This window comes from Chlamydotis macqueenii, chromosome 4 (genome assembly GCF_036417535.1).
Source record: "Chlamydotis macqueenii isolate bChlMac1 chromosome 4, bChlMac1.mat, whole genome shotgun sequence".
Classification (NCBI taxonomy): Eukaryota; Metazoa; Chordata; class Aves; order Otidiformes; family Otididae; genus Chlamydotis; species Chlamydotis macqueenii.
In genome coordinates this window covers 60,457,088-60,483,866 of record NC_141559.1, presented here as the reverse complement: position 1 = coordinate 60,483,866, position 26,779 = coordinate 60,457,088, and the positions used below count along the sequence as shown (strand labels likewise).

The following is a 26,779-nucleotide window of genomic DNA, read 5'->3' as shown; positions in this document are numbered from 1 at the left end:
AAAGAAGTGCTAGAGAGTTTGTTAGACAATTCTAAAATATAGTTTAAACAAAAATGTTGCTCTAAAGAAATCAAATATCACCGGGTGAATTGAGGTGAATCGCCACATGATATTTTTAATGTACAAATGGGATGCAAGAGAATTATAAAAGAAAAATAAGACCACAAAAAAGTTGTTATCTTCAAACTGCTACAATGTTCAACAGTTACATTGTTGTTCTCAACTGCAGAACAAAGAATAGGTTTCAAGACTGACAGATCTGTGACCAGAGCAGAAAGGATTGGGGCGAAATCTAATCTACTGCATTATTATCAGGAAGAAACAAAGCAAGAGTTTTGGCTTGAGGCAGAGGTCAATCCCAGAAAGAAAAATGACCATTAATTGTTGAATTTATCATCACGTAACCTTTTAAGCACTGAGAATATGCATTACAGTTTTAATAAGAAACAGATGTATCTAATTTATGCTGCCCTTTTAAATTCCCCTAACATTTTCATTATATCACTGAAAAAAAAAAATTCCCAAATATCATTTAGCACTTATTTCTGGAAGTCAACGTAAAGCAATTCAGCTTTTTTTCCAAATTGCATGGTCAAAATTCAGGAACAAATGAACAGCTCTGAAAACCCAGAATAAAAACTTTAAATACCTGAATTTGTTTATTGAAATATTAACTTGGGAACCTACCCTCTATTTAAAAAGAAGTCTGACTTGTGCACTACAAGACAGATAACTTCATTGATGTTGATCATACCATTAGGAGTGGTAGTTTTATCATTTTCATAGTAGCTCAGAAAGCCACTTTCCAAAGTGCACCATTTTCTGTTGCAATCTGTGATTAAAGAAACAATAGAAAAATCAGTTGGGATAATAATAAAAATTACCTCTTCCTACAGAAGCTGCCCAATAAGACGCATAGTTCTAATAACAGTAATACATTTATCATGCAATCTCAGTTTCACTGACTTCAGTGGGCCAGGAATTCTATGTCTGTGTTGATACTACTTAACCTACAGAAACTCTAGCACATGGTAATTTAAGAAAAGAATATTTCAAATACAACACATTTATTTTTACTTTATGAATGTATTAAATTGCTTCATATGTTAACTTCAACATTGTATAGGGCTTTTACTTCACTTGATGTGGAATATGATGGGGGAAGAGCTAGTACACAGTACCATGTTACATGTTTAGCAGAAGAGAGTTAAGGAAGCAAATAGAAAACACGCTACGAAGTCAAAACCACTGAAATCTAGAAGAACAATATATTCTTGTAGGAGCTCATAGCAAAACGAGTGAGTGAAGCATGGTACGCAAGAGCAAAAAAGGGCTACTCTTTCTTTCATGTTATTGGAGCTAGAGCCCAAAACCAAGTCAACCTGTCCTCCATTGTCTGGTAATGCTTGGGTGTCCACTCACTGTCACAAGGCCAAGGAAAACAATTTAAGCTTTTCATAGAGTCTAGAAAAAACGATGCCATATATGCCTGTCGCAGTTCAGCCCCGATCGGGACCAGCCTACGCAGTCTCTCTCTCACTCCCCCCACCCTCCGAGAGAATAGGGAGAGATGATATAAGGAAAAACGGCTCAAGGTTTGAGATAAGGACAGGGAGAAAATCCTTAAAGTTACCATTACGGGCAAAACAGACTCAACTTGGGGAAAACTATTCATTTATTACTACAAACAGCAGGATAATGAGACAGAGAACAAGATAACCTCCCTCCACCCCTCCCTTTTCCTGAGCTTAACATCATCTCTACTACCTTCCCCTCCGGAGCGGCACAGGGGGGAAGAGGGAATGGGGTCTGCAGTCAGTTCATCACGCGTTGTCTTACACCGCTGCTTCATGGTCAGGGGGAAGAACTCCTCACATTCCTCCCCTGCTCCAGTGTGGGGTCCCTCCCACGGGCCACAGTCCTTTGTGAAACTGCTCTGGCGTGGGTCATCTCTTCCACGGGGTGCAGTCCCTCCAGAACGGCTCTCCCAGCGGGCACTCCAGGGGTCACAGCTGCCTTCAGGCATCCACCTCCCCCTGTGTGGGGTCCTCCACGGGCTGCAGGTGGATCTCTGCTCCTCTGTGGACCTCCATGGGCTGCAGGGGGACAACCTGCTCCACCATGGTCGTCACCACAGGCTGCAGGGGAATCTTGGCCAGGAGCCGCATTACTCCTCCCTCTCCTTCTGAACTGACCTTGGTGTCTGCAGCCCTTCCTCTCACAAGAAAAGTTCTTCACAACAGGCTGGCAGATGCCTCTCAGAATCTCTTCACATCATCCAGCTCATCTCCTCTCCGCTTCTTGCAGCGGGGCCAGGCCGAGTTGGGCCCAGTCGACCGCCCAGCGAGAGGCCGGAGAGTGAGGCCTGCAAGGCCCATAAGGCCTGCTCCTCCCTCTCTGCGCCTCTGCCCCCGCTCAGCTTCTTCACATCTTCTCTTCTCTCTTTTTTTTTTTTCCTGTTTTCCCCTTCTTAAATACATTATCGCAGAGGCGTTATCACAGGACATTCTGCTAACAATCGGCTCAGCCTTGGCCAGCAGGAGGTCCGCCCTAGGCCCGGCCGAGTCTCCACTGAACAAAGGGGAGCGACTTCTAGCAGTTTCCTACAGAAGCTACCACCTTAGGCCCCCCCTCACTAAACAAAACCAGAACAATGCCAGAACTTCTATCCACTGCACCCTACTAGAAAACACAAGGAAAACACTATCAGAAGTTGTGTTACATAACATGATTTTTTTTTTTTAAATACACTACCAAGAGACTAGAGGATGACAAACTGAAGAACAGAAAAACTAATAGAACAGCCCTTTCCAGGTACATCAGTGGTTGAGCTCAATTCTCTCCCACTGCAGGCCCAAGTGTCAGACAGTAATGAAACTGTACAGAATTTATTCATGTATACTGGGGGAGATAAATGAATACATCACAAACAGGCGGTAGCTATAGCTGTTTCAGGATGGCATGTTCACATTAGAATGAATTGAAGATCTCTCCTGTTGCTATTCACATATATAACTGGCAAGGGTAAGTTCATTAGCAACACTGTTGTTTACAGAATGCTTACTTTTTTAAGGTACTTTTCATGTGTAACAATTTACAGTTCCTGAGCATGGTTAAATTACCTACTTAAGATTTCTATCTTCAAATAACTCTGAATTAGATATATCAGAATATCTAGTAAAAAACAAACACAAGATGGAGAGGGAAAAAAAAGCTGCAGAACAAATTAAAAGTATTATTTGGCATATTTAATTAATTAAGTCTACTCCCTCTTATGAACCTATAATATGAATACAGCACATGACATAGTGTATTAAAGACTATTTGCTACTCAAAATATTAATGCATTCAGTTTAACTTATATCTAGTTCTTAGAATATAATTTGAGGTCCATCTATTCCTACCACTGCAGAGAAGCAGGTCCTAAGAAAAAATACTGTATTTATTTATTTCTACAGTCTTAGAATTCCTATACAACTGCAAATATTCTAGTAAATTATTTGTGAGAATTTGTTAAAATAGCTCTGGAAAAACACGCACAAAAATCAAACATAAAAACGAAATACTGCTGTAGTTAGCCAATACTTACTTAGCATGTTACCTGATATTTCATCCCATCAGTTTTTCTGTTATTTGCTATATGATTTATACATGTTTTATAAAAATCTCAGTATGATTTTATTAGTATTTACTTGTGTCATGCTGCTTGCTATCTCGTTCTATCTATAGTCTGTCTAAATGCACATTTTAAATACTAAAAGAAACATAAGATAAAGTGTTTGAAAATGCATAGGTTTACAGGAGCTGAGCACCAAACCTGGAGGGCTTGATCATTTATGGCTTTTTGTTTCCCAGCTTTCAGCCCTTTCCACAAATAGCATTAAGAAAAAAAAACAAGAACAAAACCAAAACAAAACAACAACAAAAAAAAAACCCAGTAGATCAAAAGCACAATCATTCTGGGACAGGGCCCAAAATTTAAACAAGTGTTGTAATCCCCAGTTAGAGAATGGTGCTCCCTCTTTGACCCAGTGAGAAGTGGGTTTGCAGCAAGTCAGAACTGCTTTAACAGGAGAGCTTCTTTGTTTTCTCTAGAACTGAACAGCTAGGTCACTTTTTTGGGTAATGTGACTTTCTTATTTGAATCTTTACAGGCAGAGAGAACTGAAACGGCATCTCCCGCACATTAGTAGTCTAACCACCAAATTATTTTCTAAAGACAGTAAGAAAAAAAAAAAAAAATATTGCCACCTATTCCCTACAACCTATGATCTGTGTATCCCATATTACTTCATGTTAACAAGACGTTATAAAGGTAGAAATAGTTCTTGATGTAGGGGAAAAATGTCAATACAGAAGGGAAAAAAGATTACATGTTTTATGTTTTAAATAGCAAAAAAATAAAACTTCTGTCATAATACTTCTTACACACGGCTCAGGTGTATTAGACCCCTGAGGCAAGAGTAATTTCTAATTCAAAACTGTAGGGTTTTTTTTGTTATTGTTGAAAGGATGTTATTACTTGTCCTGTTTGTCACACGTCTTCTTAAATTAGAAATGGTCAAGGAAACCTATCTTCCTATGTATCTGTAAAGTACTCATCCCAGAAACATCAGTCCTGACAAACACATGGGTAATTCAACATTCATGCAAAAACAAAGTAAACAAACATAAGAAAAAAAAATCCCCCTCAAACCAAACAGCAGAACATCTACCATCTACAAGACACTAACACAATTTCAGAGGCCAAAACCTGAGCTGAGGGAAATCTGGTTCCTTTCCATTTACTGTATGTTCCTCCAAGTGGTAAGTGCAATGCTAAGCAAGTGACTACAAGAATTCAAAGCACTTACATTTCTGTCCACTAACAACTTACGACGGAAGGCAGTCAAAATTCAGTTGTTTCTTGAATGAGGGCTTTCTTCATAAATATTTTTAAGGCATCCTTCTAATGATGCTTAATCCCACTGCATCTCCCCAAAAAGTACTTCAGAAGACATTCTGTGAGCATTTATAAGTAAATCTATACAGGTATTTACAAACTTATAGTGCACTTCTAACATACCATTGTGTTAGAAGAGACCAGTAGTATTGCCTTGTATCTCCTCTCTTTTTGGCTTTCTGGAGTGTTTAATTTTTGGTTTTGTTCGTTTTTTAATGAATATAGACATATATACCCACAGGATGGAAGACAAGGTCTGCACTTAGAGCAAGCAGCAGTGAGGTCTGCAGTTACGCCTTTCTTTCCTGAATAAGCTCAGTGTGGTTTCAAAACAATCCTCAAGGAAGTCATGTCCAGAAGCAGTCCTCTGCCACAGCAGGTGTTAACAGCTGCAAAGTTGCTGAGAAATGCCTGTAGTTAGGCATTAGTTCTGTTGATCACCCAACGCTTGCATTTGGACCCACACTAAAATACAGATTATTCAAAAGCATATTTAAATAGTTGCTACCTGCTGCAACATGCTTTAATCTCCACTAAGGATCTTAAAGGCATACACTATGAGAATATGGACACAACCATATAAAAATATGTATACACTGACACAAGATGCCGTGTCAAGATTTTAGGAACAATAAACTCAACTATAAATCAGCTCAGATTTTAAAAATCTACACCATTTGTTTGTTTAGATGGAAGAAAAATATAGGAACAGAAGACTGATATACACAGAAGACTATGTATATCTACTGTGATATACACACATTTTCACCCTACAAAGCTCATTTTGTTGTAACGTTGCAAGTGCTCATTTCCACACTTGGAATACTTTTAAAATTCGGAGCTTGAGAAATACCCTAGGTGTTACCCATTTGGACTCTTACTAAAAAGTCAGTGATACTTTTAAATGATTTCTGGAATATTGTCATTTCAGATGACAACTACTTTTTGGCAGTTAGCAGCATCCATTTAAATATAATCAAAGTGAGAGTGTTTCTAAGTGTTTTTTTATTTATCAATAACTGTAGTTAACTAAATAATTTTTCAGTACTTCAGTTCTCTTCCTCTGTAAACCACTGAATAAAGAGATCAAGACAAACAAGTGTTTTCTTCATCTGAAAGAGGTCTACCAAATCAAAAGAGGGTATGCTATATGAAAGACATTTTATCTTTCAAAAAGTAACGCAAGAAGTTAAAAAGAACCAAGTTCATTCAAATCATACATATTCATGTGTTATTCAAACGCATAAAGAAAAAGTGAAATACCTTCTTTTAATTTCTTCTCTGTAAGAAGCTTAGCAGTATTAGAAGAAACTTTGTATAAGAATTCACAAAGAAAGGTGGAATGTGAAGAATCTTCAGAGAAGCCACTTTCAAAACAAGTATCATAGTTCGGAAAATCTATTAAAAGACAAAGGAGTGAGTAACATACAGAATTTAAGTTGTATCAGTTATAATCACTTCTCCACATGTCTTTCAAACTGCACATGTGCAGATACACAGTCGCTCTGTAGCATTGTTACCACATCACAGATACATCTTATTGATTTATTTTTATAGAGTAAAATTCTTATATATTAGTCAAAAAAAAGAAAACATATTGGCTGGAAGGCTAAAAGACAGAGCCAAGACAAGCAAACTTCTCTCTGTAACCTTAGGATCACTTGACAGCATAACTAGCAAAGAAACTATTGCACAGTGGCTGGGCAATATGCTAGGATCCAGTGCCTGGCACTTGTGATAGCGCAATGCACAGGCAGAACTTAAGGCACCATGTTTGCTCTAGGAAGTCTTAAATCATTTCTGCATTTCCCACTAAAACTTTTGTTGTTCAGCCTATGCAGTGTTACTTTGCAGAGTGGCACAAGACAATGGAAAGTTGGCCCAGGAGTGCATCCACAATGATGGCTGTGGTACAGTATAGCTACATTTTTCCAGTGCAAATCTGCATATGAACTCTCATTCCAAATGCCTCCAGATATTGTGCAACCCTTTTAAAAGGTAAGTTCAGGAACATCCATACTCCAAAATACATTTATTTATTTTTAAGAATAGCTTTCTGTTTTCAAGAGCCTCATAAGAGTCACACCCCACAATGAGAACTGTCGACTTTCATGTGCTCCAAGCTGTAATAGAAGTTGTGATCCAAAAAAAAAGTAGTTTGCTGAAATAGATCCTATTTCAGTTTCAAGAGGTGAGTTTTATTTTGGGAGAAGAGTTTGTGCAAAAAAACCAGGTAGGTCTGTGTGCAGTAGGGGTAGATATAAATTTAAATAATTTTTAAGAAAAAACAAACCCCCAGATAAGTACTTTAGAAAGATGTTAACTGTGTATACCCATTTTTTCTGGTAAAATCCTGATAATGGCAAATCACGTGACATTTTCCTTCTGTGTTAAAAATACGGGTATGAAGTTTATGAGTTATCACTGATTTTTTTTTATTAAACTTGATTTCTGAGTAAAGTAAAAATAACTTGTAGACAATTACATACGCTCTCTGCTGAAACACAGCTAATGCCAATACAACTCACCCTCCCCTATTCTACTGTTGCTCAACTCAATGGCAGTTTTTCTTCTGAATTCCTTCATTCCTTTCTTCCCTTTTGCTCAATACAAAATTAGAAAATCAAAAGAAAGAGAATATATCCTACCTGAGAACTTATTATGGTACAGGAATTCCATTTGCAGTCTTTGTCCAGCTTTCTTGGCTAACAAGTATGGGGTACTGTAAACAGGGTCTCCAGTGGCACACATAGCATCAGCCCCACTAAAGAGCAACATCAGAGTTTCTAGCACATCTTGTTTAACTACAGCAGCACACAGGGCCTTATCATGGAGAGGGAAAATAAGAAGTCTGTTTAAATGAGAAAGTTATTGGCAACAAGTGCATGTAATATAGATGCAAATCCTTTCTCTTCCATTATAGTTCCTCTGCATTTTCAAAGATCATAAACACTGAGAAGTAGCAGGAATCACGAAGTATGGTCTGAATCTAGAAAAAAGCAGCAACAACAGAAAAAGAAAACCCGAAAACATCACCAAACTAAACCCTGCAAGATGTTGCTGCCACAAGTTTCACTTGGGAAGGACAATAAGAATTAATACGACTAGAAGGGAAGCTTGTTGCTTATTTGTGTGATAAATTCCCCCTCATTTTCCTTCACAGACCAAACTACTCAAAAGTTCCAACCAAAGACACAATATTTGACCCTTAAGCTCTATTACTAGGAAACAGACTGAAATTCCTAAGCAGTTTTTCAAAACTATGGTCACAGTCAATAAAGCAACTATTCTTTAGGGTATCTTCATACTTGATCGCCTTCCTTGAGATTTAAAGATCCCATTACATCCTAAAACATCAGTCCTCTTTCATTTTTGTATACATGAAGACAGCCAAACATAACAAATCTTTTCTTTTTCCCTTTCTTTAAAAATGTTCGTCCAAAACCTTAAAACGACGAGCAGCTACACAATTACAGCAATCTATTCCATATGAATGAGTTTTCCTGAAATGATTAAGGCAGAAGTCACCTAACACAAGAAGCGTACTACTCTAAAATTTAGCTGATCTAATAATATATAAGCATCAAGTAGGCATAAGGTGACAGGGGAGATAGTTCAGTAAAAGTTCCAGAATTACTTGGTAATGAGCACCTTATTACAGAGTAATTTCATGTCTCTCCAGAGAATTTGACCATTACATTACATCTGGTATTTTTTTTTCCCAGCAGTTAAATGATTAATTGACACACCTTTCCCCACCACCAAGAAAAAAATACAGACTTCAGAATAATCAAGCCTGTAAGACACAAAGCTATTTCCTGCGGTCCACAGTTACAGTATTAAATAAAGTCTCTAGCACCACTGCTACCAATAAATAGAAAACAATCCAAATGTTTTATTTTGCAAAGACATAAAGAATTCCCCATTAAGTTCAAAAACGTTTCCCAATTCCAATGAAAAGCAGAAAACCTAAATTCAAGCTATACAGTGAGATGATTCTATACTTTGGCTAGAAGTGTTTTAATGACAACTATTCTTCTATGCCCTTATTTTAACTTTTCATGTGTATAACTAACATGCAACTTATAAAATGTATGGAAAATAACACTTCAACACAGTAAACACCGGAGGAAATGAGACCTCTACAGTTCAAACCACAATAACTTTTAAATATTACTGCTTCCCCACAATTTCTGCACACCCTTTGAGACAATTTTGACTCATGTAATTGAATGCATTAGCATTGTAACATATATCTATTTAAAGTCTTTTATATTCGTAAACCCTAAACAATCATGACTCTGAAATCAACATATATTAGAAGTCAGTCAAATGGACATAAAAAAATACATATACAGTGATAATTTTAACTAGCATTTTACATTTTATAATTGTAAAGAATTTATTTGTGCTATTTGTGTAAAAAGAAACACTGAGAACACACATTTTTATCATTAATTTTAGCTTGTTTCACTTCCAATTAGCTACAAGCTACTATATAAATGTGCATGAGCTACTTTCACCACCGGTAACACTGAATCATCTAATGTACTGGAATATTAGATGTCAGACATAAGATATAAAAAAAGAACACATAAAGAAGGAATCTAAAGAAGTGAAGTGGGAATTTGCATCCCTAGAGTGTGCACTTGAAGAAAAATAAAGATCCATACTCATTAATGGCTCTGGAAGACATATTGCAGGCACCATGCAGGTACCATAAGCTTCTACAAACTAACTGGAAAAACTAGGAACTAAGCAGTCATTAAATGAGTCCTGTAAAGGCTCCAAAACAACCCTTATTCAGCTCTGTGAGAATCTCACTCAAGATCCTGAACGTATTTCTCATTAGTTTAATAAGATGACAAAACTGTACACAGATAGAACACAATACAAAACGTATGGTATGGGCTTACCCTTTCCAGTATTACCTTATTCAACTGTTCCTTGGTTTTGTAGGGAAAAGGTGCTTTCCTGAATTTTCCTTCTTTGTATTTTTGTGTAATGAATGCCATCCTTTTTTCTGCAGGGGCATCCATATGCAACTCTTCATCTGGAGGAAGATTACCTGCCCAAAAACTGTTTGCCCTCTTATTTCCAATGATGATAAAGAGCTGGATGAGGTGCAAGAAAAAAAAATAAGCAAAATAGCAACAAGGATACAAAGCTAGCCTTTAAATATTTTTCAGATCCTAAAAGTTGAAAAATAAAGTTATTAAAGAAAAGGAAAATGCCTGCAGGAAACCGAAGCCTCTCTCAGTCACTGCCTATGGTCATCTATAAATGATGACAAAAGTCCATAGTCATCATTTACTATCAACAGTAACTAAGCTTTACAAGGCTAATAATAAGTTGTAATATTTCAATACATATTAAAAAACACCAGTAAAAGGGTCAGCAAAGACTAGCGTATGTTTTAAATAAAACACAGATGACTCAATCTCTCTTTATCACACCACTTTTTAACATCCCAAGCAACTAAACTGGTAATCAGAAGTTTATTTTCTTTTCCCCTTCCCAATACTGCCCATCATGATTGCTCTCCAAAAGGATTTTATTTCTCTTTTCACTAAAAATTAGATGCTTGAGATACTAAGAGAAATTGTACGGATGGTTATCAAAACAAATGAATATTTTCAATGACACAAAGGTACATTATTCCTGGAAACATCAAGTTTACTATAACTGCAGTATGATTTAACAGCTATATGTTCTATTTTCTGTAAGTAAAGCAAAGTAAACCATATTCATAAGTAGTTTCAGTAGTTTTCAAGATGGAACAGAGTCAGAATATCACAACACACCTCAATAAGCTCATTGCTCCAAATGCTGCCATCCAGTTTTAGACTCCGGACCTTTGAATCTCTTGGTCCTAAAGATCTGTGCTGTCCTGAAATTTCAAGAGTATTTTTACTTAACTTAAGTACTAGAACTGAGTTTCTCTTCTGCTGAGATGACAACAACAAAAAAAAATAAAGACAGATTTATTCTAATTGCTATTTTTAAAAAAGGCTGGGTTTGACATTTGTATATAAAATAAAAGCACCAAAACTGAAAGAAAAAAGTGGATTGCATTTGATAGTAATGAATAAATGAAGTACACTGATGTAGAATACTTTTGGGAGGGTTTGTTTTCAAAAAAAAAGCCTAGAGTTATAAACTATTTCCCAGAATCTACTGTTTAAGCACATATTTAAATATAAAACATGATAGAACTAGATTTTTAGTAATAAATGAAAAAGCTATCCCTATTGACAGTAAAATATGTCCTGATGTAATAAAACTAATAACCAAAACTGTTATCCTTTGGCATCCAGTCTTGCTAAAGCAAGCCATTTCCCACAAAGTGCTAGTCTGTCTTAATTTCCACTAATTGTGAAGGATTATTCATCTGAGGGAAACCAATCATCTTACAGACCTGTCATTTATGCATGGAAGTGCTTTACAATAAGGATGACTTCAGTATTAAAAAAAAAAAAAAAAAAAGATGAAAAAAAAAGTTATGTCGACTTTTTGTTTGTCAAAACTTTCACAAGGATGGCACTGTAAAAATGAAAAAACTCTATTCAAGCACATACGCAAATAGGCAAATATGACATTTTGTAGAACCCACATAGTCTGTCATTAATTACTCTACCTGCGCACTGCTTACAAATGACAACACAGAGATTGATGGATGCCCAGTCAGGACTGGGAGCTTTACAGTCAGCACAGCTCCTGTTGGACTCATTGAACCAAATCTTCTCAGCTACTTCATAATCAGACAGAGTTTCTGCTATCGATTCCTGTAGTGCTTCAATCCAGTCTTGTTTCTCTCTTTCCGACTCTGCTGTAAAGCTGAAACAATTGACTTTTCTGTGTTATTGATCTTTATTTTAAAGCCCAATTAAACATAGTCTGTTGTCTCTTATTTACTACATTTACACCCAAAATCACAGCCAAAAAATATCCTCCTCTACACAGATATAAATACGACAGTGGAATGTATTATTTTGTATCTTTAGTCAATAAAAACTCTCTCTGCTTTTGTGTTCTGTTTTCAACAGAACCACTGCTAGTATGAGCTTCATAGCTTTTGCAATGTTCAAGCTACATTCCTGCATTACTTTCAATTTTTTTATATTACTACATCGCAAACTTAAAGCCTGAACTTTAACAAAAGCTTCGAATGACCTAAGGAAACATGGAGACTTACTGAGGAGTAAAAACTGACTTGTTAACTACAACAGCCAAGAAAAGTTTTTCATTTAAAATTATTGTTTTGAAAAATAAAAAGAAGCAAACACCAACACAGTGATGACTTAAAGAAATGTAAAGAACTAGCTATCTACCAGCTAGCCACAGATTCAAATCACTGATCAAAACTAATTTACCTCCTACTCAACTGAGAATGAAAGGAAATTCTTTGCTAACATTTAGCAAGCCCAGGAGAACAAAGTGATTTCTTCTTCTCCTGATTTACTGAGATCTCATTTAAGAAACACTACAAAACTTAACAAAAAGGCTTTTATTAGCATATACTTTTATTTTCTTAAAAATTGTTACAAGTCACAGCATCAGCCAAAGTAAAATTTTCTATTGATTTCAATGGAAGTTTTCTACAAGAGATGGCACTTGAGTGATTCTTTTCAAATAAAAGAATTTCGTTAAATTAATCCATTAATGTTAAATGGATGCAGCATTATTTCACTACTGCAGTTTATTATTCTTTAAGATAGAGTCACATTGTTAAAGTGACTTTTTTTTTTCTTCTGCCCTTGCATAGAATGAACAAAGAAGGCTACAGAAAAATACAAATCTGTGGGCATGGGATGTCTAGTCAGGGAGGTAACAGATGAAGCACATAGCCAAACAAAGGAAAGAAAATCCTCCTGTTTTAAAAAGAAAAAATGCTGAGTATTCTGAATAAAAATGTTACCTTTTCATCCAAACTAGGTAAGTCACTATAGTGTAAAGCAAGTATTTCTCTAGTGCATTAGTTATCTGCATATTTTGTAATGTAAATATTAAAGTTCTCACCTAAAGCTTTTATAAGGAGTAATTATTTCAAAAGATTGCTTTGCAGTTCGATCCACTTGTTTTACATTTGCAATGTTCATAGGGATCAAAGTGATACCAAATCCTGTCTTAAAATCCTAGAGAAAAGACAAAAAAAGTTCAGGGTTTTATCAGTCACAAATCAAACACATACAGAACAATTAAATCAGCATGGTCCAAGAATCCAAGATGAGTAACACACATTTTGGCCACAACATGGAAGCTCCTTCTAATTCATTACACTAAATTTTGTCCACACACTATGCTTCTAATTGCTAGAATGACCTTATTTGATTGTTAGTAGGATAAAAAATGCACACTATTAAAGCAAAAAAAAAAAAGTTAAATAACAGATTTCATTAAAATGTGGATCCAAAACTATGGAAGTATCTAGCATAAATAATACTTTAGTGACTAAATAATTGTTATACACCTATTTTAAATTCATTGACAGCAGTTTAGTTTGCTTTTAAAAAGACTGTTTTAACAAAATATGTATAAAATTCTTTCTTACACCTTTTGTTGCTCCTGCTTCGGATGTATTAAAATGAACTCAACACGTCAAACATCTTTAAAAAAAAAGTCCTACACAGCAACTATAACAGACGAAGGGTTATCTGTGATTCAGTTATTAGAAATGCTAAGCATTTTTGCCGTAAACTAAGATTTTTTTTTTCCTGTATAGAACAACGTACTTAAAATAAAAATCAATCTTACGTTAACACAGTTGGGAAATAAAATGTTCCATGAGCTCTTGTGAGGCTCTCTCAAAGGCATGCATTTTGGAAACACTGATAGGCACATGTTATTTCTCACCTATTCAGAAAACCATCAGTATCTCCTTCTAAAACTGATTTAGATGTTCATCTAATGCTAGTTACTTCCACAAGTTTAATTTCTGGAAATATTAGCATATTTCTTGGAAACAGTAACTGCATAAAAACAGAGTACAACACCCGAACAAAAAGCCAAATCCACGCATCTTACAATCTGCAAGATGCTCACTAAGTTACCTCTCACATAACAAGCAGCTGGGTATGGGCTGATAAAAATAGGAACAGTGGAGGGGAAAAGCTTCAGAGTTACCTGCCTGTGCAGATGGAATTGTTTTTCTAGTAAATACATATTTAAACCTGCATCACTGACAAGTTTCTCTTCATAAGATTTTCAAATTTTGTGAGCATTAAAGCTCACACGGAGAAGACACTTCATGAAACTCTTTTCACTTCATTCTCCTAATTCAGGTGTAAGCAAACAAAAACAGTATTTTAGCCATGACTGATAAGTGTGTTTTATGTCAGATTTATGTCAGGGGAAGTACTAATTATATCACTTGAGGCATTGAAGAGAATTATGCCCTGAAAGGCATTATGCTGTCCATTTTAAATGAGATTTTTAAAATGCCATAATTTCCACTAATTAAACATAGTGTGAGACAGATCACCTAATATTTCCTTGCCAGACTTCTTATTAAGAACTTTTATTTTTATTTACCTTCCGTTACCTTTGACAGCAATAGTGTGGAAACTAGGTGTGAATTTCAGCACAAGCCTTTTTGAAAAGTAATAACTGTTCAACAAGTACCCTGGCTTAGTCACTCCTCACATAATATATTTTTTAATATTTGTGCCTCTCTTCTACCTTCCTATCTTGTGACACAGACATTTTTATTCTCCCTCCTCATCTTCAGCTCCCACCCCATTTTCCTATAAATCAATGGTTTTCATACCGACACATCTGCCTTAGAAGAGAGCAGAGAGTCCTGTGAAGCCTACAGATTCCCTAATTCATCCTCAAAGATCAGTTCTACAGGAAAGGAGCGGGCAGAATAATCTCTTTTTGAGTATGAACTTGACAGCATGCTCTGTAGCAGTGAAGCATTCTTAAAGCTAGACATCACCAGTGAGAAAAACAGAAGCATGAAATGTACGGTAAAACAAAAGACTGAGGATAGAAAACCACTAAAATTTTTTTCTATTCGTAGCAGTGTCTTAAATCAAACAAGCAAATTTAAAAAAAAAAAAAAAACAAACCTTTAACTTTCTAGAATTAAACAGTTTGCGCTTCTGAGATGTCAACTGGATGCAGGTTTCATTCATTGGTTTCAACCATTTCCAATAATCAGCCTTAAGAAGTCCTGATTTTTTAAATGACAGGTAACGAGACTATACTTGTACCCGAGCAAGAGTGCAATGCGTTCTTTGTTTATTAAATGACAGCTGAATGACTGCCAGAAGCCATGGTTAACAGGAGTTCAATATCCTCTTAGGTCCAGATTAGAGTTTACTGAAGGTAAACAATGCGTAATGAAGATGACTGAAATAATAACTACCACATTGAGTCAGATCAAAAGTTCACCCAGTACAGGAGCTTCCCCCTTTAAGCACTTGCCACTGGCAACTGTTCAGCTCGGAAAGTCCCTGAACAAATAGTTGCAGCAAAGCCATCATACTTAGTAGCCACTGACAGCCAACCCTCAAAGAATTTAAACAAATTCAAGCTTTGAGGCCTCTGCAGCATCCTACTTCATAAATTTCTGAAATACTAATTGTGCAAGAAAAAGTAGCTCCTTTTGTGTGTATGTTGGGGTTTTTTTGCCTGATAACTGAGAATTTCACTACATAACATTACAGAAACAGTAGCTAGACTTTATTCATCTACTTATTCCATACTGATCCTTCTTGAAAATCTCTATCCTATATTCCCTTCAGTCTCTTCTTTTTTATGCCTTCTAACAGCCAGCTGCACCCACTTTCCTCTCAGCAAAAAGGGAGCAGGCTGCATGGAAGCACGCCGCAGGGCGCACACGTTTAAGTCTGTGACAGACACCAAACTTTGTCATATTGAACCTAACAATGCAGAACTAACAAAGCACTCTAGAAATGACATGCATTAATTTGAAAGTCTTTACTTTTAGCTGGAACACCAACCCTCTAAAATTTGCACATGTACCCAGTGTATGAACAATCCCACTGAAGAGAGAGTAACTATTATGTTTTGAATTCAGCAAGTGCGTAAGAACTTACCATGCTGAATTTCAGTGTGAGGAACATCAGAAAGGTTAAGAAATTAGAAGCAAGGAATACACTTTTCAGAACTGAAGGTGGCAGCAAATTAACCAATTTCATTGGTACATTAGAGCGAAGTTATTTCTGTAATGGTCCAAACAAACTCTTTACAGTAACTGTACAACACTTAGCACAAGCCAGGCTTTGTGAGCGACAGGTGCACTGGAATCTAATTTTCAAGGTTCAGAACTATAGGCTTTCAGGAGTGCAGTCTTGTTCCCTTCTTCAGAAACAGAAGTGGGAATTGGTACAGGAAAGAAAGAAATGCTCCACTTCGAAAGATAAATTTATTCACTTTGAGTGCACAAGAGGACAATAGAGCCATTCAAGCACTATATAAAATGTACTGACAGCAAAACCAAGCAGTATCTTTTCAAAATAAGAATTGTCTTGCTTCTACAGACTGAGAGTTCATTGTTTCAGATAGATTAAACTGTGTTAGACTTTCTAACCAACAAAGAAAAGTTTGAGATTCAAAAATGCACAAAGAAAGCTGATGGTGGTTGGTTTGCTTGGATTTTTTAAAATACACGTCTTAAATGTCTGTATTTATACTATCTTCATTAATTCGAAGCAAGGTTGAAAAGTGGGTTGATAATAAGAGCTTTTTTTAAAAAAACAGATCCTTTACAGATATAATAATAAAACAAAAGTATTCACTAAATAGTACAGTTGACTGAAGGCTAAAAATACTAACAGGCAAAAGTAGTTTAGTTAACTATGAGATGAGTACCGGCTTTCTGGTAAGCTGTTGTTCCTTCCTGAAGGAGCAATGATTATAATGTGTGAGTCCTGCTGTCATTATTATCACTGTCTGAAAAAGACATAACCTATGAAAACCTGTCATCTGTATATAAACTGTGAAATTACATAAGCTTTTTTGTTTAAACATACCTTTAAGGTGTAACTATAAAGTGCATATCAGTGTACAAAATTGCTTTCTGTTATGTATTATCTTTTCACAGGCAAAAGCTACCCTGAGACAGGCTTTATTAACTTTTCTTCAATTCTATTCTAGGTGAAATTCAAGGAGCTTCAAAATTAGTCTCATAACTTTTCTAATGTATCACCACTGTTTTACAGACGCAGAAATAAACACCAAGGTTAAGGAAAACTTAAGTACGTGTATGAATAAAGCCATGCAGCTACATTCTAAACTAGTCTAATTTTCAGAGTTGCTGAAAACATAACTTCTGGTACGTTGTCTTAAAAAGACAGGTCTAGGTATCTTTCTCTGAAATTCTTAAGCAAACTTGTAATCAGAGGCTGAATTGTGGCTCTCAGTTAATGAGCAGACCTTCTCTACAAAACTACTTTTCTTCTCCCTGGAAAGTATAATAGGTTTTCTTCCTTTTTTTTATTTTTTTCCCTTCCACTCAGTTTTGCACTACTAACACTTGGGCTGTCATTCTTGTTGGTTTATTCAAACCAAAATTTATCTGAACACAGGACTTTTAGAGCTGCTGCTTGTGTTCCTCAATTTTTACTGTTTTAGCAGTTATAAACACATCTTTGGATGCACTTTCCTTTATGACTCAACATTATTTACACAATATATAAAGTTGATTAAAAAAAAAAAAAAAAACAAAAACACTTGCCTCAGGAAAACATCTCTGAAAAACCCAACAAAAAACCCAACCACTGTTACAGGTTTACCCTTACACCTCACATAAAAATTATCGGAAATAAATCCCAAGTTTTATTTTAAAGGTTAACAAACTTTATTATTTTCACATTAGAAATATCAGTCCATATTTTTATCTGTTTGTTTTGTTTTTTTTTTTTTTTTTGCTGGAGGACTAAGGTGATAACAGCAACAGCAGAGAAAAAGGTAAATTGCTGTCATGATTTCAAGAGAATATATTTCTACATACACACTCACACATACATATGTAAATATATATTTGCAGCGTATTTTGAAGTACAGAAAGTACACAAGTAGAGAACTCTGAAGTACAGGAATAGTACTTGTATATGCTGGGAGCATAGCACTGTCAGACCTGGAGGTCATGGAACATTTAAGAGCGTGTCTGCATGCGCGCGCACACACACACACACACACACACACACAACAAGGGTCCAATAATGGTAAGAGGTACCAAATAATACAAGAAAAGTTTACTACACATAAACACATCTACACACTGATGTATGTATATGTATGTGTGTGTTTATACATGTACAATTTCTTTTAACATGCATCTTTCTTACAATCTGCCATAGTTTAGCCCCCCTTGGGACCAGACTACGCAGTCTCTCTCTCACTCCCCCCACCCTCCGAGAGAACAGGGAGAGATAACATAAGAAAAAAGGCTCAAGGTTTGAGATGAAGACAAGGAGAAATCCTTAAAGTTACCATTATGGGCAAAACAGACTTGAGTTAGGGAAAACTATTAATTTATTATTAAAACCAAAGCAGGATAATGAGACAGAGAACAAGATAACTTCCCACCACTGCTCCCTCTTCCCAGGCTTAACATTACCTCTATCTCCTTCACCCCTGAGCAGCACAGGGGGGAAGAAGGAATGGGGGTTACAGTCAGTTCATTACTCGTCACTTTATGCCGCTCCTTCCTTCTTGGAGGAAGAACTCCTCACATTCCACCCCTGCTCCGTTGTGGGGTCCCTCCCACAGGCCAAGACCTTCGTGAAACAGCTCCGGCGTGGGTCATCTCTTCCACAGGGTGCAGTCCCTCCAGAACGGCTGCCCCAGCATGAGCTTCCCACAGGGTGACAGCCTCCTTTGGGCATCCATGTGCTCCAGTGTGGGATCCTGCACGGGCTGCAGGTGTATCTCTGCTCCTCCGTGGGCCTCCATGGGCTGCAGGGGGACAACCTGCTCCACCATGGTCGTCACCACAGCCTGCAGGGGAATCTTGGCCAGGAGCAGCATTACTCCTCCCCCTCGTTCTTCACTGACCTTGGCATCTGCAACCATTCCTCTCAGAAAAAAATTCTTCGCAACAGGCAGGCAGATGCCTCTCGGGTTCTCTTCATATGTCATCTCCTCTATACTTCTTGCAGCCAGGCCGGGCCGAGTTGGGCCCAGTCAGCCGCCCAGCGGGAGGCCAGAGGGTGAGGCCTGCAAGGCCCACAAGGCTCACGTCTCCCCCTCTCTGCCCCCGCTCAGCTTCTTCACATCTTCACCTTTTTTTTTTTCGTGTTTTCCCCTTCTTAAATACGCTATCACAGAGGTGTTATCATGAAACATTCTGCTACCAATTGGCTCGGCCTTGGCCAGCAGCGGGTCTGCCCTAGGTCTGGCCAAGTCCATAGGACAAAGGGGAGCAATTTCCAGCAGTTTCTTACAGAAGCTGGCACCATAGCCTTCCCCCTACTAAATAAAACCAGAACACCATTCTACCAATAATTTACAAAAGGCTCATCCACACTTCTGACACTACAAAAGTTCTTGACCTTTAATCACAATATCTCTGTTCAGAGTTCCAAAATACAACCCTACATGTTTCCTTGAATTTGCCTTTGCTATTTGCAATAATTCTTTTACTTTGGTTTACTTTGGGGAAGCTACCACAAAGGTTGTGACAATTAGACTGAGACTTATTTCTGAAATATCTGAGAATTCCCTTAACAATTTAACATGATTTAGACTTCCTTCATTCTAGCCCCATGGCATTTGATTCCTTTCAAACAATCAAATTATTCCTGAGAGATTAAAAGCCAGTAACTAGAATCCTTCAGATAAAGCAATCAAGGTTTCTCTCCTCTCCTCCTTAATTGGAGGCATATATTTCAGCCTTTCTAAGCTTTTGTTAGCTAGGAACAAAAGCTAATTTCTGCAACAGAAAGGTGGGAAAAAAATGTTTCTATGTTATTGAAAAATTAAGACATATTCATGTATTAGAGCTTGAGAAACAGTGACTAGTAATGCAGAAATTGCTTTGATGATAATAATTCTTCTCCACAAGTTTATATTTATTTTTTCTCCTTTTGAACTATGCTTAAGCTTAGCCTCCCCAGCTACCTTTCACAGAGCTTTTCAAACCTTCAGAGACTTATATTCCTCATCACAGCCTAAAATCTTTTAATATATATTTTAGGTGATAGTTATGTATCATGGATGAAAATAAAAACCACCACGACTAAACACATATGTACTCTATCTTACAGTCTTCCTAATGAGGTCTCAAAATGAAACCACAGTGAAGCATATAGTATATAATTACATACACACACACAAAAAAAATGATGTTAAAAGAACATGAAATTTGCCAACTCAGGTTCTGATGAGCAAGGAGATGCTAGAATTCAAGTTGTCCGTGCATGTTAACTGTGTAGCTTCGTGCTTATCTCTTATGATATGCGAGGTGGTCATATAATCAATTTTAGGTTCTTTACTTAACTAACAAAAATTCCTACATCCCATAATAGAACCACTTAAAAATGATTTGAGCTATTATTGCAAAACATTTTGTAATGCCATGACATCTGTAATTTTGGAAGTTAAAAAGAAGGAAGAGAGCAAAAGGCAAGAAAGGCCATGTAGGTTAGCTCTAGACAGTGCCATGCAGTAGGGCTTGTTTGCAGTGGAGTGTGTTGGATACGCTACTGGAGCACATCCTGCTCCACATTCCTACATCAGAAAGAAATCTAGTACTTAGAGATGGCTGGTGATGAAAGTCAATACATAAGAAGTGCAGACAACTAAGAGATTTGTCTCAAAAATGCATTCCTGATGAACACTAAGATAGGTACAACCTTAGACATTACTTTTTACGTAAGTTACAAATCTCTCTATTCACTTACTACAGTAGTTCAGAATCCTGACTTCAACAGCTATGTGTGTGTATTTTGCAGTATCAATACAATTTTAAATCACTTCATCATGCACCATAAGGTTCATGCGTTGCCTTTAGTATGGGATGGATCTAGGACACATGAAGATGAAAGGCCCCTTCCTGTATAGGTTGCAAAATTTAAAAAAAAAAAAAAAAAAAAAATTAAAAAACTACAAAAAAATAAAAAAGGAGGATCACATAATTAAAGTGACTGAATACTATCCTGGAGAGTTAGCTCTTATCTCTGCCTTTGCCAATTTCTACTCAGTGTAAATCAAGAGCCTTAGCGTACAGTCATTTCACTGTACATTTTTCTTTTCCTAGTAGCTGACTTTATGCTCTAGGGTTTGATTTGCAGAACTGCTGAGCAACTGGAACTGCAGCCGAGACCTGTGAAAGCAGTATTTTGAGCAAGTATAGTTTGACAGAAAACTATTCCCTCCCAACTCCCATAAAAGACAGAAAAAAAAACCAGAGAATGTAAAATATATGGATATTTGAATCATTCATTTTGTTTCTCAGAACCGGGTGGTCATACAGAAGAGGCAATCATGTTCTTCTACCTAACAGGAACTGATTAATCACTCTTCCCCAAACAGCCAAACACAGCAATTACTGATAATTTCCTCACAGAACATTACTTTCCTGGTGAAGTATTTTTTCTGTAAGGCACTCTTCAACACTGTGCAGTAAAAAAGGCACAGGCCACTCCATGAAAATAAATCAAAATTATCAAACAGTTACTAAGTAAACAATGCACTGACTAAGGTAGTGATACTGTGGAAGAAAACAGCATATTATAGTATCTATTGCAAAATATTAAATTTTACATCTTTAATTCGATAAAATTAAGGTTTTAGAAACAAGCCTAGTTTTTCCATGTTTAGAGTGGATGCACAAATCTGTAATCATGGTAATGTTATTTCACACAGACTTTATTTGAATTTTCACACGTTTTTAGCTAGGTTCTCCCCAAAAATGAAGCCTACATAATCACAGGAGCATCTGTTTCCTTTCCTAATCCCAAGTAAGGTTTTACCATAGACAGATGCTTTGCTTCAATTCAATTCAGCATAATAGCAGACACTGAACACCTTAGGTCTTAACAAGATTTAAGGAACATAAGTCAGAGCAGAGGACTTGGACTCTAATTTTCCCCACTTCTCTCCTCTCCAGTCCCAGAGGGAAAGGCTTTAGAGTATGGTCACAGTGAATTAAGACAAGATGATACAATCTGGAAAGAAATGTTCAAAGGCAACAGCTACAAACATATCATACATGTATCAATTAAAAGCTTCAATTTCTTGGTCCTCAAAAGCGACGCAAGAAGACAACAGACAGGTGAGGAAAAGTTGTCATTTCAAATGTTCACAAGTTTCTCACTCACGCAGAAACATGCTGAAAGGGAAGAGAAAAATCCAAAATCCATGCTGCAACCATGTGTTGCCATTACAAATAATCTGTATGCTACTTAGTGATGGTCCAACAAACTTTTTGTTATTTCTGAAACAATTCGTGTGAGCTGTTGCATTAATATAAGAAACTGAATTCTGCCTGAACTTGTATATTTTAACATAAAGAAAGTTAACGCTACTACTGGGAAGCAGAGTTCATGACTTAAAGGTGCCGTGGCAATTTGCACTTCTGCTTTAGAAAAATACTGGAACGACTGAATTCTTTGACTATTCTACAATCCAGAGTTCAGCTGAGGTACAGAAAGTGTATTTCAGACCATACCAAATTCTGCATGCACATGCTTTCTTTTTCTTGTCATTCAACATACTAGGAAAGCAACAGTCTCACATCTGAGGTACACAAGAGAGAACCAAGTATCAAACCAAGCTGGTAACACTGCGTACCAAACCTGCCTTGCTATCTTCCCAAATACCCTGACAGATACCAAGCAACAGAGACAAAACTGTTCTCTGTGTCACCAGTCCCATCCTGCCACGTGAAAGACAAGCGCAGACAAAGCTTCAGTTCATAGAATTACAGTAACTCCCTCCCAGCAGGGCTTCGCTGCAGCACGGAGCTCATCTAGGAATCAGCACCTTCTCAGCTAGAGGAGCTGAAGCAACTGCAGCCCGCCTGGGCTATGATCCTTTTGCTGCTTCATGAAACATCATGGGACGACATAAAGAAAGTGCAGTTAAATAACATGTAAATAAAATTCAAAGCCTGTCATGAGCAAGTAAAGCCTATATTCAAGGCCCTCTCCTTTATTCTTGTTCCAATGGCCATTTATAACATTGCCTCATATTAAGAGAGACAATCATGTTTCTCAAGATACACAACTCTCAACACAAGGAACTTAATTCCATTTCAGAGTGCATTGCTTGCTACTCACTTCACACATTTTCATCCCAAAGGGATGCCAGTTTAACATATGCGAAACCTATTATTACCTGGGAGTTCCTCAATTTTATTGTATGATCCTTCCACCTGCCTACGATATTTTTTCTCCATTTACTTGAAAAAGGTTTCCCTATAGCCACCATCTCAAACTCTCAGACAGCTTTAAACACTTCCCCTGTAATGAGCACCCAGAGCACCTCTTGTTGATACAAGGACATTTATAAACATAGCTATTACTACTAACGTTTTAAGTAACCATCTGGACTCTTCTTCAGAAGTGCTTCACAACTGGAAACCTTCTTGGAAGATTTATCAAGACTGTTCTCTGCAGACTAGAAAGATCTGTGTATTTTAGAAGTACCACGTACAGTTACGGTTTTCTGAATTGAGATCTCTAATTTTCTTGCTGAAGCTTTAGATACACACCACAGAGCTTGTTGTATGTTCATAGTCCAGACAAACTGCTAACAAAGTGTTTGAACTCCTAGGCGAAGGACAGATTGTGAACGTTTTCGCAGTATTTTAAAATCTATAACGTTGGTCATGCAAAATTGATGAACCTCTTTATAGACCTTTTTGTACAGTTGTCAACAGACAATAAGGAAAACTGGTATGATACCCACACTGGCAAATATCCCCTAATGAACCAAGAAAATATCACAATAATGGAGCTCCTGCTTTCCTCCAAAGTTACCTGTGGAGATACACAAAGATGACATTGACCACTAAAAAGTATCATTGACCAGGCACAATGCTTTTACTTATTCACTGCAAACAGGAAGGTGCTAAGACAATTAGTCCTCAACGTACATGTAAAAACTTCTTATTTTACTACCTCTTACTTTCGGGAAAAAAAAAAAAACAACTCTGTGATATCATATTAATAAGTAAAATAATTCATCATTTCTCCTACAATAAGAATTATAAAAAGTAAGATTTCCTGCTGGGGAAAGTTTTCCAAAGCGTTTTTTACTCATTAATCTAATCTCCAGATAATCTGCAAAATTTAAAATATTTACAAAGGACAATTTAATTTTTTTTTTAAAAAGAAAGAGAGAGAGAGAGAGAGAGAGAAGAAAATGTTTCAACACTTTGTAAAGTACCATCCAAGCAGGATTAACTATGATGGGCACTTTCACATCTACGGCTTTCCAAACACCCTATATTCCAAACATACCCATTTTATAACTGTGATTTCCCTGCAGATGTTAATAATACTAAAGGTTCAGATTTCTGATCCTATCAAACTGAATGGCCCTTCTGACAGGATGCCAACTGCAATAAAACACACACGAGAAAATCCCTTATTAGGAATGTATTAATGAAATATGGAGAGCTCTGGATTACACTAACAGTACTTTTTCCTGCTAGGGAGACTTCAGACACCTGCTGCTCACAGAGCCATGAAGACAAAAGTTTCACTTTAACAAGTGACATTGTGATCTTCAGTTTAAGAGGAAAAAATAAGCTAAGGAAAGTATACCCATACAAAAGCTTTTGTCCAGACAGTATAAATTCTCATCTGTTTAAGAAATATTCACCCTAGCAGAAAGGAGACATTAAATCCCACTAAATATCAGATTTACTTAAAATTTGAAATTCAGAAACTTTTGAAATATCTGAACCAAAATATTTTTTTCTCATGAAAGACATAAATACATATTTAGAAGAATAACTATATTTTGAGTGTGTGCGTGCATGCACGCACAATAACTTTGAAAAATGTGCCTTAGACTCCGTGGAGGTACAGACAATTTCTAGAAGCCAGGGTAAAGCAGCAACTTCCCACTAACACATAGAATCAGAAACCTAAGGAGACTAAACTATGATTTGTTAATTCTTCCCACTTCTGTAATATTATTCTAAAACAGCGAAGGAACAGCAGCACCAACAGTTTTGCCACACATTCTTCTGTGCCTGGACCAAGACAGGGCTGATGCCATGACAACCGCAACGCTGCACAGTGGCTTTTGATAAGCAGGAATCTTTCCTAACCCAGTCAGTCATTTTCTCTCCTGGGAAGACATCCTCCTTACAATTAGTTCAACCAAAAATAGAGTGTGGTTTTTGGCTGGGTTTTTTTTTTTGTTTGTTTTGGGTTTTTTTTTTGTTTTTAAAGAAAATATTTTCTTCTGGAGGTTTTAGATTTACACATGCTAATTTGTCGTTATGAGGCAAAGATGAAAATAGCTGATGAATGCACTGAATGTACTCAGATTCTTTGTAAAGCGAAAAATCACTAACAGACACACATACAGCTACTCTTAGCAGCTATTCACTTTCATATTTCCCTAGGCTTTTTTCATCAAAGTAGTAATTCCATATCAAGAAAACACTGTTAGCATAAAAGTAAATATGTAAAATAGAGTTTCTCAAATCAACACAGTCTACAAATAAGCAATCTAACTTTCACTACTTAAATACTGAAATGGCTAGAGTATTAAATGCTTGTAGAATTCACTGAACTCCTAGTAAATGCATCATAAATATGTTTCATTATAAGTTCACGTATAAGCCATTGCCACCTAGTTTTAGTGCTGGTGGTTTGGTTTTTTTTTTTTTTTTTAGTTTTGATTTTACAATGATTAAAGCTAGGAAGAGCAACCATCACAGCTACACAGTTTAAGCAAAGGCATTCACAACTCAAAACAAAGAATAAACCCATACAATTACAGAGAAGCTATTCAAATATTTTTATGATAGTGAAAAATATTTGCAAGGGTCCAGGTCTAAAACATCTGCACTATACTCACGTTTCAGGATTGGGTCTAGAATTAATATAGCCTTACTGAAATCAAAAAGCCTTTGTACTAATTAACATAGCAGTCTAATTTTTTTATGAGTATCAGTCTTCCAGAACTCAAAAATTATGAGCTAGAAGCACCTTATGTGAAAACCAAGTAAATTCAAGCTTGCAATTAAATTATTTTCTGCTAATGAGAAGCAAAGGCTAATATCCAAGAGGAAAACACAAACTGTTTGTACAAATACGGAGCAACCAGACTCTAAAGAAAATACTATGACAAATTAAAAGTTAAAAAATAAAAGAAAAAACCCAATACTTAAAAAAAAAAAAAAGACCACACACTCCTTTTGAATAACCTTCATACTCTGTGCTACTAACTAGAGAGCTGGTTTGTAGAAAGAACACTAAAAATTACATGATCTTTAACAAATTATCTCCATTTACCATTTCTACATTTATCTTCTGTTTGTTTCATGGAGCTTCCTGTTGTCACTAAATGAAAAATACAGGAAGACCTTGTAGGACCCAGAGATAGCTACAAACACGTAGCTCCCTTGTAGCATAATGATTCCACCTGTCTCCCACATTCCCTTCACTTCTCAGGTCTCTCACTTCCATACAAGGAAGAAATGAATCTTGCTCATCTGAATTTAATGAGAGACTGAAAAAGCAAAACTTGCCAACAGCAATGTTAACTCTGTTTCAGAGCACATTCTTGGGGTGGGGCAATGGGCCCTGATCACTATTTAAACTGGTATTCTAAAACCATTAATAAACTCTGAGTAAGGTAACAAACAGAAGCTTAACTTTTGCATTTTGCAAGTTTAGAAAT

General features: G+C 36.6%; 1 protein-coding gene across 1 annotated transcript in view; it reads right to left on the bottom strand.

The window, feature by feature from the left end:
• The window catches only part of ARAP2 (ArfGAP with RhoGAP domain, ankyrin repeat and PH domain 2), a 132,611-nt gene that overhangs the window by 65,547 nt on the left and 40,285 nt on the right, over positions 1-26,779 (bottom strand). Inside the window, exons 9-15 of the mRNA XM_086747225.1 lie at positions 12,962-13,077; positions 11,580-11,779; positions 10,747-10,832; positions 9,874-10,056; positions 7,591-7,765; positions 6,206-6,340; positions 688-832 (exon numbers count right to left, since the gene is read on the bottom strand). Of these exons, the coding sequence (XP_086603351.1) occupies positions 688-832; positions 6,206-6,340; positions 7,591-7,765; positions 9,874-10,056; positions 10,747-10,832; positions 11,580-11,779; positions 12,962-13,077 (1,040 nt within the window). The remainder of the gene's footprint in view (positions 1-687; positions 833-6,205; positions 6,341-7,590; positions 7,766-9,873; positions 10,057-10,746; positions 10,833-11,579; positions 11,780-12,961; positions 13,078-26,779) is intronic.